Source organism: Cenococcum geophilum (assembly GCF_001692895.1).
Source record: "Cenococcum geophilum 1.58 unplaced genomic scaffold K441scaffold_38, whole genome shotgun sequence".
NCBI lineage: Eukaryota > Fungi > Ascomycota > Dothideomycetes > Gloniales > Gloniaceae > Cenococcum > Cenococcum geophilum.
In genome coordinates, this window is record NW_027137596.1 from 1,008,336 (window position 1) to 1,020,650 (window position 12,315).

The window sequence follows — 12,315 nt, forward strand, 5'->3', positions numbered from 1 at the left end:
GCCGGGCTTTGTAATTCGTACTATCTATAAGAGCAAAATGACGACTTAGCATTTCAAATTATCCATAACTAAGCACCAAGCACAAACCAAACACCACGTCCTAATCAATGCTTCCCCTACTTAAACATCATATCTCCCACTGGAGATAATCCAATTGCAGCTTCACTCTCCATTCACACAATCTCATCTGCAATTGACCTCCAACTGACTTTAAGAAACTCGACGCAATCCACTTTAAATCAACCCGAAAAGACACCAATCCGCCGAGATCCTACCGCGAGCCCCTCAGAATCCTAACGGAATCATTTTCCAAACCAAAACCATGACGTCCAAACTCTTCACCCCCCTCCAAATCGGCCCCTTGACCCTCCAACACCGCCTCGTCCTGGCCCCACTAACCCGCTTCCGCGCCTCCGACGCCCACATCCCCTTGCCCTTCGTGAAAGACTACTACGCGCAGCGCGCCGCCGTCCCCGGCACGCTGCTCATCACCGAAGCGACCTGCATCTCGCCCGCCGCCTCCGGCTACCCCAACGTGCCCGGCCTCTGGAACACCGAGCAGCTGCAAGCGTGGAAGGAAGTCACGGACGCGGTGCACGCAAAGGGCTCGCACATCTTCATGCAGCTATGGGCGCTGGGGCGGACGGCGAATCCAAAGGTCAAGGCAGCCGAGGGGACGGGGGATCTGGTCAGTTCGAGCGCGACACCGCTGTCCGACGACGCACCGGCGCCGCGCGAGCTGACGGAGGAGGAGATCTGGCAGTATGTGGCGGACTATGCGACGGCGGCGAAGCGCGCGGTGGAGGCTGGGTTCGATGGCGTGGAGATCCACGGCGCGAATGGGTATCTCGTTGACCAGTTCATCCAGGATAACGTGAACAAGCGGACGGATAGATGGGGCGGGAGCATCGAGAACAGGGCCCGGTTCGCGCTGGAGGTTACGAAGGCGGTGGTCAAGGCTGTCGGCAGTGATAAGGCGGCCATCCGGCTGAGTCCGTGGAGCACGTTCCAGGGCATGCGGATGGCGGACCCAGTGCCGCAGTTCACGTACCTAGTTAAAGGGCTGAAGGAGATCGGGCTGGCATACCTACATGTCGTCACTAGTCGCATATCGGGCCTTTTGGATATCGAGAGCTCCGATCAGGTTGACTTCGCGGTCGAGGCGTGGGGCGGGCGTTCGCCTGTCCTGCTGGCTGGAGGCTTCAAGCCGGATTCGGCGAGGAAGACGGTGGATGAAGACTTTAAGGATAAGGACGTCGCGGTTGTGTTTGGGAGACTATATATCTCGAATCCGGATCTACCGTTCAAGATCATGAAGGGTATTCCGCTGACGCCGTATAACCGGGATACTTTCTACAATGCTAAGGCGAAGGACGGGTACATTGATCAGCCATTCAGCAAGGAGTTTTTGGAAGGTGAGGGAGCGAGGTTGTAGGTACTTCTTTAGTTTTAGCAAAGTGTTGGGGAGTACTGTATTTTAGACCAGGGATGCACATAATACTTTTATTAGTTACATAAGTTATGATTACTACATAATCTAATTAATTATAATCAAAATCAATCTTTTGATTATGGTCACATGTTTATAATTAATATAATCACCAGTGGCAAGAACAGGTAGGAATAGAATGTGGTGATAAAACTTTGGTATTGAGAAAGTTGTTTATTAGTTTTCCTACTATACAGTCAGCATTAACCAAAAAGCGCCGAGCTTGCTGTTTTACGTCCGTGCAGGCTCTTAGGGAGGGTTGTTGTATCGCGTCGACGCGTATCTCATCTGGAGCTTCTTTTTAATTACCACCTACCAACCATGTCTTCCTCACGATGCACGCCTGCGTAAGCCTCCTGAGCTTCTCTTAGGCCGAGATCTGTTGAAGTGGGTTCCAGTTAGCGTGTATTGCTTCTTGTCGGGTGGAACCTCTAACACTCTTCTATATAATTGTCGCTTCCCCACCCTCTTAGAAATATATGCTCAATAAAAATAATCATCAAACTATACCTATTTTAACAGGTTATAAGCCCAGAGACGCTTCTATCGCGCAGCGACCTATATACTACGTCTCAAGATACACCTTAGACATACGCACTCTAGACATTTTAGACATGCGCACTCCAGACACTTTATACTCTAGACACTTCGGATATACACACTCTAGACTTTTTAGACATGCGTACTTTAGATACTTTACACTTTAGACACTTTAGATATACGCACTTTAGACATTTTAGACATACGCACTCCAGACACTTTACACTCTAGATATTTCGGATATATGTACTCTAGACATCTTAAACATACGCACTCTAGATATTTCGGACATTTAGATATACGCACTCTAACTTAAATATACGCACTTTAGAAATTTTAGATATCCTATTAATTAAAATTGGCTTTTCTTACTATGTCTTAGTTGCCTGTTACTATCTATTAACCTTAAATTAGGTTTTCTATTAATGTCTTAGTTACCTATCACTATTACTATTCCTAGTGCCATTATTATTATTATTATTATTATCATTAGTCATTAAATCCTTAGCACTATACTAAATACTAAAAAGGTAATAGTATATAAGCCAAAGAATATTATTTCCCACCTTTTTACTAAAATACTTGCTTCTCTCTTATAAGTTATTATAGCGATTAAATACTCTAAGTCCAATATCAATCTCTCTAACATTTAGATACTTAAAAGCCCTACAGACTATAAGAAGTAAAAGAAAGGTACCGGGCAGTAGCTAATCAAAAATAACTTTAATTTAGACGCTTTAGTTAACCTAGGAGCCGGACCAGCTATAAACCAACCTTAGGTTAAGAGAGACGCTTATAATAAACTTATTAAAACTTATTAGGCGGATCTCAAAGCTTAAAAGAAAAAGTAACTTAAGGGAATAAACTGCATCTCTATAACCTATAGCACTCATAAACAGAACCTTATCGAAAACTATATTGAAATTAAGGATGTAATAGAAATCTTACACGCGGAATTTAAGCTAAAAGGAAATACAACACACGCTAAAATATGCGCCAAATGGCGAAACCTTACTCTCGCAAACTATAAGAACGTTAAAGAATACGTTATTAAATTTAAGGAGATATACTTAGACCTTAAAACCTAAAACCACACTATAGACCAAATAGACCTACTCTCTAAGTTTATTAATGGTCTCGGTCCTACTTTTAATAGCTAGCAAGAATCGTTCTACCTTATATACTCCCTTACTAACAAGACCCTTACTCTCTTAAAAGTTTAGGGCCTTGCCTATATATAAGAGCAACTTATACTCTAAAGTTAACTAATAGCTTTCCAAGCATACACAAATTAAGCCTCTTACCGCCAGCAGCACTATAATTAGCAAGGCCAACAACAATATAATAGACTATATTACAGGCCATACAAATACACTAGCCACTAGAAAGACAAATACTAAATCCTTTAACCCCACTTAAAGGAGATCTGGCGAAAGGAAAACCCTAAAAAAGCCATAGAAATAGATACGCGCTCTGCTTATAGAAGGGACTTTAGAAAACAACAAAGAGCCTATTAGAGCAACTCCTTATTAGGATCTACATTATTACCTACAGCACTATTAGCGACAATAATAAATAGCAAGCCTCTTACTAAGTTAAGGCAATATGCAGGAATGGCTATTTAATTAACTATAGTCTAGTAATAAATAAGGTAGCTATAAAAGCTTTAACTCTATAGTAAGCTGACTAGGCTATAATTACACCTTAATAATCGTGGCCAAAACTCCCGTATTTCCAATTATATTAGATATTCTTTACTATAGATCTATCCACTCTTATATTATCTTTTATTTATTCCCTTTGGACTCTTTATAACCAGCATACTATTCTTCTTTTATAGTCTTTTACTGCTTATATAGATTACCCTTTAACCTTTACTATTAATATAGAAACTATTAGCCTATATATACAACCTATAAAAGAACTTACGCTACTTTATATATAACCTACTTCGCTAACTATACCTTATTACCTATTAGTGGCGGGTTCCCTATATTATTTGCATTCCTTTTTACTCCTACGCCTCTAAGCTTACTAGACAACTTTATTTTATAGCTAAACTAAATATTAACCTCTTCTCTGCAATTATTATTAATACTAGGTATACTTAGTATATATTTTAGTTAAAAGAGCTATTTATTACCTATTAAGATCTTTAAGCTAATAAGAAGATTATTATCTCTAGAATTAGAGAAACATATCTCTAGTTAATAGGAAAGGGAGATATATACCTAAGACTTATAGTTCTAGGAGTTAAGAGAGAGCTTATTCTCACTAATATCCTTTATATCCCTAATTTATAAGCCAACCTAGTATCTAGTTTACAGCTTATTAATAATTAAGTTTATCTTTATCTATTTAACCTTAGATGCGATTTTCTCTATAACTTAGAGCTTATAGCTTACGCGTTTCGTAAGTCTGGCCTCTTCTTTCTCTATACTTAGGCTAACTATTAAGAAGGGCTTATAGCCTTTACAGTTAGCTATTAAACCAGCTATATATTATACAGCAGCTTACAAAACCTAGCCGAGAGGTTATAGCACGAAAGGCTCGGTTACATTAGCCCCTAGAACTTACAAAAACTCTAAAGAATGTTAAAAGGGATAGACCTCACTCACTTACTAGACCTTTATAACTGTACCTATAAAGCCTACCTACGTGGCAGAATACACGATGTCATATATTGGGATTCTCTTATTAACCACAATACTAAGCCTTATGAAGTTATATTCTCTAATATTAAAGGACCTATAAAAGTAGCTGGCTATAATAGATTAAGATATTTTATTACTTTCTAAGATGGAGTTAATAAAATAAGTAAAGTCTACCTAATAAAGTATAAGGCTAAAGTCCCGTTCTATTTTCAATAATATTAAGCAAAGGTTAAATAACGAGGAAGTCTTATCTTACGGCTATATAGTAATGGCGGAGGAGAATATCTTAAATATGCTTTTTAGCTAGAACTTGCAAATAAGGGAATTTAGTTCTTATACTTAACCCTAGAGAGTTAACAACAAAATAGAGCCTTAAAACGACTTAATCACACGATATATAACCGAGCCTTTACCTTTATAAATAATTGCTTACTTCCTAAGAACTTCTAGCCAGAAGCAGTTAAGTACGCTAACTTTATATAAAATATTCTCCCTATTAAATTATTAGAAATATAGACCCCCTACAAAATAGAGCAAGGCGAAGTCTTTAATTACTCCTAGATTTATACCTTTAGGTGCGATATTTGGTACAGGGCCAGTAATTAAAAGAAGTTCAGCTCTTATATAGATAAGAAGGCAAGATTAGGGAACCTTGTTAGCTTTAAGGGTAAATATATTATTTAAATTCGAGATAAAGAGATAGGACGGCTTATACGTGCCTTAGCTATCCACTTTTAAGAGACTGTTTTAATAGTTCCCAGTAGCAATAAGTGTTAAATTTAAGAATAATATATTAAATATAACTCCGATACTCTAGATATTAATACTTAGTTTAAGGAAAAAGAAGCTCTACCTAATTACGCTACCTAATATAAACAGCATTAAGAAGAGAAACAGCTCCTTAAGAAAGCTTAAAAATTAAAGCGCCTTACTACTAATAAGACACCCCTACGGAAGTTAAAACGTCTAGTAGCTACTAATAGGCCTTAACTACCTCTTAAGTATCGCAATTCTGTTAATATTAGAGAAAACCCGCCTATTACAGCATTCTTAGCGCTTGCCTACTTCTCGACCCCTTCCTTTAAACACCTTTACGCTATACTTAGTAACTCCCCTATAGCTAAACCTTATGAGCCAAGGTTATAGAAATAATCTACCCTTAACGTTAATAATAATAAATAGTACTCCGCTAGTAAAGACGAAATTAGCTCTTATAAAGCAAATAATACCTAGATACTTGTTAACTAACCTCTTAATTATAAAGTTCTTAATACCTAATAGGTTTTTAAGCATAAGCGGGATAGTAAAGGAAGGATTATATAATATAAGGTAAGGTAGGTAGTAAAGGGTTATAAATAATAAGCTAGGGTTAACTTTAATAAGACCTTCGCGTTTATTATAAAACCTATAAGCTATAAAGCGCTCTTTACCATTATAGCTGTATAAGACCTTAAGATTAAACAAATAGATATTAAGACCGCTTTCCTTTACGGAAGCGTTAAGGAGGAGATCTACATTAATTAACCTAAAGGTTTTAATGATAAAACTAGACGGGTTTGTCGTCTAAATAAAGCACTTTACGGTCTTAAACAGTCGCCTTAAGTTTAGCATTAAACGCTCTTAGAGTTCCTTATAAATATTAATTTTAAACCCCTTAACTCTAACTCTTTAGTCTTCACTAAAGGTTCTATATATATCGCAGTCTATATTAACAACCTCCTATTTATTAGACTAGATATTATTAATATTAAGATTATTAAAGCTTAACTTAGCGGACGCTTTAGTATAACTGATCTAGGCCCTATTACTTATTACCTTAGTATAAAAGTAACTTAAGATCGATAACTCCGTAAACTACGGCTTAGCCAATTCTCTTACCTTAAAGAGGCTATTTATAGCACTAGTCTTTAGAACTGTTCCCCTTACCTTACGCTAATAGAAACCTCTTATCTTTAACTAATAGCGGCAGATTATTAGGCTAACTCTACGTTTAAGACTTAATACTAATCGCTAGTTAGCACCCTAATATATGCTATACTTAGTACTTAACCTAATATTGCCTTCGCTATCTCCCTTATTAGTCGCTTTGCTTCTAATTCTAATAAGTCTTATATATAAGCTATTCTTTAAATACTTTCCTACTTACGCGGTATACTTGACCTCTAACTTATCCTCTAAGGAGAAATATAAGCGCTTTAGGGGTTTATAGACTTTAGCTAGGCAGATAACTTAGAAACTTAAAGATTAATATTAGGATTTATGTTTAATATTAGAAGCAGTGCAATTAGCTAGTCCTTAAAGCGCTAACTTATGGTGGCACTCTTAACCTATAAAGCAGAGTATATAGTATAGACAGTTGCAGTAAAAGAAGCTATTTAGTTATAATAACTCCTTTAAGAACTATCTCTAACTAACGAATCCCCTTACGTAATAATTATTTACGCCGATAATTAAGGTACTATTACTCTTACAAAAGACCCTAAGTTTCACGCTTAAACTAAGCATATTACTCTCTAATATTACTTCATTTGGGAGAAGGTTGTAGACGGAGATATTAAGCTAAAATATATATAAATAAGTTGATAAATAGCTAATGGTTTTACTAAGGCGCTGCTAAAAGATGTATTCTATGCATTTAGAGATGCTTTAGGTTTAGAGAAATATTAACGTCTCTTATGACCTTTATATTGTTACCTATATTCAGCTTAAAAGGGGCTGTTAAAGTGGGTTCTAGTTAACGTATATTGCTTCTTGTCAGGTGGAACCTCTGATACTCTTCTATATAATTATCGCTTCCCCACCCTCTTAGAAATGTATGCTCAATAAAAATAATTATTAAACTATACCTATTTTAACAAGATCAATCTAATCCTAATTAGGAAATTAGTGTATAATTAATATAATCAATATAATTGATCAGAATTAGGTGCGGTGGTTTTATAAGAATTAAAATCTTTGGCCTGATTATAATTGCACTGATTATGCGCATCCCTGTTTTAGGCCGGTGGTAGAATAGGGTTATTGGAACTCCTTGGGTTAGATATATGGTGTTAAGCGTTGATTGGAATTGAATCTGGCTTATATTAAAATAGTTGTTGCGTTAAGAATGGTTGGTTTGCTGCGAACCACTTTTGGGCAAATAAGGTGTCGATTGGAAGTCCGTGCGCAGACGTTAGGAAAGGAAAAACTCGTGTAAAGATTGATCTATGAAGGAAATGAGGCTATATATACATGAGGGTGACTGAGTCAAGGGGTCGGTGACCGAGTCAAGGCAGCAGGGGTCCGACTCAGGTCGACATAAGGCCATGTCAATGGAACCATGGTCTAAAGGTCGTCGAGTTTCTGCGAGCAGCATATTACTAAGAAAACTACTAAAACGGAACTAAAGCGATACAATCTGCAGCTTGCACTTGGGACAATCACATCTTGCCAATGGACAAGGAAGGCCAGTAGTTGTGGGCCTTAACACTAAAAGGATACTTCATTGAAATATCAGGGGCGTATTACACAAGTCATGCCCTTTGAATTCATGCATCCTCGCCATAGTAAACCACCTCCGCCTCAACATTTACCTCCTTTACCCTCAGTGAAACGGGATTCCCAACCGGGTGAGCATTCGCCCAAACAAGCTTCTGGGGGAAAATTGTCTTCTCCGACGTCTGAGTCCACGCCCCTGGGATTGAAATCGGAATCCGAGTCTGAAACTACCATCTACGAAAAGATTATTCCATGCACATTAGGGGAGCTATTCAATGGCAGGACAAAGAAATTAAAAATTAAAATAAGAGCTTACGATTAAGCGGTTGAAAATACATTCCCCGTGGAGAAGATATTGAACGTCTTTGTAAGGCGAGGGCTTGGAGCTGGAGCTAAGATTAAATTCCGAAGTGTAGGTGATCATGTTCCTGGGGAGGGGAAGCAGGACATTCATTTTGTCATCCAGGAGGTGAGTCAGATCCCCGAAATGTATAGCCATTGTGCTAGCATTAATTCGCCAACTTCCTAGAAATCACACTCGCCAAGGCGATGATATCCATGCAACTGTCGTCATTACTAACGGTCAAGACCGAGGAATCCAAACAATCGATGGAAGTTGGGTGTTGGTGCTCGCTGCACTAGGTAAGAATGTTCTTAGGCTGTCGGACAAAAGCTGGTACTAAAGCTTTCCAGGTCTTGGTATTCCGCAGTGTAAAGACCTATCGCAATGAGGCGAATTTATTGTTACAGTGACTATAGAATGATCACACGGCCTGCCGAGAGAGCGGGAATGAGGCTCAGCAGTGGCTGGAACCCAGTCTTTCATAGTTTTCTTCTACTTGTATCCTGATTTCCGTAGCTGTCTAAGTCAAAGTATCGTACAATATAGCTAGGGTTTTGCTATAGGACTGACCTTTGTAGCGTAATTAAAATCAGCGTTGGGCTGAGTATACTCTAGAAGTGCTCCGCATAGATTTATAGCTTCTTCACACTCAGAATATAACTACAATCACATATCAAGATATCATTTGCGCTATTAGCACGAATTCGGGTCCTTGCATCAAGCTGAACCTCCGGGGACCAGTCCGGACCGGAATGCCATATGCCTATACAGGCCTAAAGGGCGTGGCGATTCTACCAATGGTCTTCGAACATTAGAGATTCCCGGTGATATGCTGGAAGGACTTTCTAATTTCATGGCTAACACGTGTCGCAGACGTGTTCTAAAATTGACCGAGATTCTTGTGGGCAAGCGTGGCTTGATGAGACCGCCTTAGGCATCGTCAATGTCACACTTATGATGGATGGAGGATATGCACTATTGGGTAAGGTCGAGGGGACGGGGCCTAGATCGTAACTTTGAGGGCGCTCCAGGTGGTCGTTGGGTTGTTAGTGGTTTGGGAAAATGGTTAACTGAAATTCTTCTCGTTTCTGGTGATCTGGATAACGTCAGAAAGACTGAAGGCATTTGAATGGAGGTCAGTTAAGGTACTGGGGAAAAGCCGCTGTCATTCTGCAGATTTGTCTGGGAGAAAAACTAGATTTTGAGGATACGTTTATCCCGTGGAAACATAACGCAGAGGGAGTTTATAGGATTTTACGTGTAATTTTTTAGGCAGTTGCGGGATCTTCTCCTGACATGCTCATAGCTGCTGCGGATTCTAGACATCAAGATACTGCTCGACTTACATACATTGCCCTGAGGGTGGGTGGATGGAGGGTAATTCTAAGTATGTGAGGTAGGAAATTAAATGGAGAATAGATCAAGGGCCAAAAAAAAAGGGAATAAACATACAACAGCGAGGATTCGCTAGTGGTCACCCACCTAACTACTGATTCGCCGGTTACTGGTTTAAATATAGGGGAGCGGACGGGACCCTTTGTTCTCCAGTACCTATGAGTCGTATGTGTAAGGGAAGTTGACTTGGTCATATTATAAATGCAAAGATGGAAGAGAAAATATATTTAGGCGAGCCCTTAAAGAACTCCACAACGGAATATAGATTTGTTAGGAGGTAATATGACTCTATTGTAACTTTTTATGGGCTCTGCTGAATGGCCTGAAGCACTTCATACGGCCATAATAGAGAGGGGAGGAAAGTTGACTGGCAATATTTAAATGATGTGGGCTTTGGAGATAGCCTTGAACAAAGGTTGAAGCTGCCGACCCGAAACAAAATAGATGAAAGACGGCAGAAATACAGAAGACAGCTATGCTTAAATGTCATTCGAAATAAGTAGCGCTAGACCAATTCCTATACAATGATGTGACGCGCTGGAGATGGCGTGAATTTAATAGGAATACTTGGTAAGAGAAAGCGTGGAGCAAGGGGTGTTTTACAGAAGCTTATCGGCGAGAGATTACGGGCCCAATGGAAGTTCCAGGGAAATCTGCCGCTGAATTTGGACGTCTTTGACGCCCTTTTCCCAGAATTCTAAGGACAACCTCTCTTGTATACCGGGACTCAGCCCTTACTATGTGAGCAAGTTAATTTTCGCCTAAGAACCCATCAACTCCACCCTTGGAGATGTTGGATAGAAATGCCTTTGAACTATGGAGCCTAACACCTTAGAGTAAACTCCAAAAATAACACTCTATAACCACGGACACCACACGCGCCGCTACCAACATTCTTCCTCAAGTCGCCGCCGACAGCCTGCCGTTATCATGACGACCGCCCGAAACCATAGTCACGGCCGCAGAACCTACTTATCTCCGAATAGAGAAGTCACGAATTCCTTAGCAGACGAACCTACAGGTTGAGAGTTCTACACGAGCTTGCGGGTGTTTCCGAAATTCTAGTAGGCACTATCTTTACTCATGGCCCATCCGGAGACCCATATGTCGAACGTTGAGGTCACTGTCAAGTACCACCTTATGACTCACACCCTGTTTCTTGCCATCGTATGTCTTACTATCTATTTTCTATTACCTATTCATTACCTATCACCGACTAAGTGGCAATGTCGACCTGGTGGCGATTGAGTAATAGTTCCAAATCGTCGTCGTCAGTCTTTTGCCCCAACGCCATGTAGAGCCAGCTTCAATCGACAGAGTTCTTCTCAGTGACTTGTCCGTCCGACACCATACGATACATGGATGGAGGCAAATTTCTTTCTTTGACCACTCCAGTTGTACTGCTCAGATACGACAACAAATGTTCAAGATAACAATTAACGTCCCTACGCCTTACTGACAACTCGTAGACATCATTACAAGGTATGCGCCTCCCAATTCGTAGCCGGACAGTTTCAATCAACTCGTTAAAATCAAATCTTTCGATATTCGCTCCATCCTTCCAGTAACTTAACTGTCGCTTTATGCCCTCCTTCTCTTGCTCTCTCCAGTGCTGTCTGTCCATACTCACCCTTCGCATAAAGTTCCGTACCGCTCTCCAATAGCTGTAGCGCTGTAGATTCATGATCCCACGCGGCCGCCAGCGACAATGGGGTTCCTCCCCCCCACCTCCACCTCCTTTGATCTCAAAACTTGCATTTTTTTAAGCAGCGGCCTCACTACTGCATTATGTCCGCTATTAGCTGCCCATGATAGGGCAGTCCCGTGGCGGCTGGTTGCATCAAGAATAGCTCCCGTCTTAAGCAGCTCTCCCACTATGTCCTCGTACCCATACCGTGCTGCCCAATGTAGCGCCGTTTGGCCGTCATCATCCGTCACCCGAACTTCGGCCCTCTTCCCGAGCAGCAGCTGTAATACTGCCTTATGCCCCTGGGCTGCGTACATCAGTGCCGTCTTTCCGTACATGTCCTTTGCCTCGATTTCCGCTCCATTCTCCATCAGCAGCTCTACCGTCATCTTATGGCCTCCCGAGGCTGCAATAGTCAGCGCCGTCCGTATTCATCTCTCGCCTCGAGATTTGCCCCCTCCTCGACTAGCTGCCACACTTTTACTTGTCCTAGTCTCGTTGCCTCAATCAATGCTGTTCGTCCTACTGTCTCTGTTATATCAAGCTCTAGCACGTCTCCGCTTTACTCTTTTAGGATTCGAGAAACATTTGTATGCCTGTTCTGTTCCGCATAGGCCTGTGGAGTCCGCCCCTTTTTGTCTTGTAAAAGTAAGTTGGGCCTGTTTCTTAATGGCACTTCAACCACTAGCCCATGCCCATTCCCTGCTGCGTAATGCAATGCCGTTTCCAC

At 40.6% G+C, this 12,315-nt stretch overlaps 3 protein-coding genes across 3 annotated transcripts; 2 read left to right on the forward strand and 1 right to left on the reverse strand.

Annotated features, from left to right (window-relative positions):
• K441DRAFT_664545 (FMN-linked oxidoreductase) lies at positions 1 to 1,526 on the forward strand. The gene has a single exon (XM_067649369.1). The coding sequence runs from the start codon at positions 323 to 325 to the stop codon at positions 1,433 to 1,435; it is 1,113 nt and encodes a 370-aa protein (XP_067501088.1). The 5' UTR covers positions 1 to 322; the 3' UTR covers positions 1,436 to 1,526.
• A 6,579-nt stretch (positions 1,527 to 8,105) lies between these two features.
• K441DRAFT_728909 (uncharacterized protein) lies at positions 8,106 to 8,629 on the forward strand. Its single transcript, XM_067654182.1, has one exon. It carries the CDS (start codon positions 8,198 to 8,200, stop codon positions 8,480 to 8,482), a length of 285 nt encoding a protein of 94 aa, XP_067501089.1. The 5' UTR covers positions 8,106 to 8,197; the 3' UTR covers positions 8,483 to 8,629.
• A 3,033-nt stretch (positions 8,630 to 11,662) lies between these two features.
• K441DRAFT_641416 (ankyrin) lies at positions 11,663 to 11,935 on the reverse strand (the record flags this gene model as incomplete). The annotated part of the gene is made up of 1 exon (XM_067646650.1): positions 11,663 to 11,935. A coding segment is annotated over exon 1 (261 nt), but the record flags the coding sequence as incomplete, so codon positions are not given.
• Positions 11,936 to 12,315: the final 380 nt, after the last annotated feature.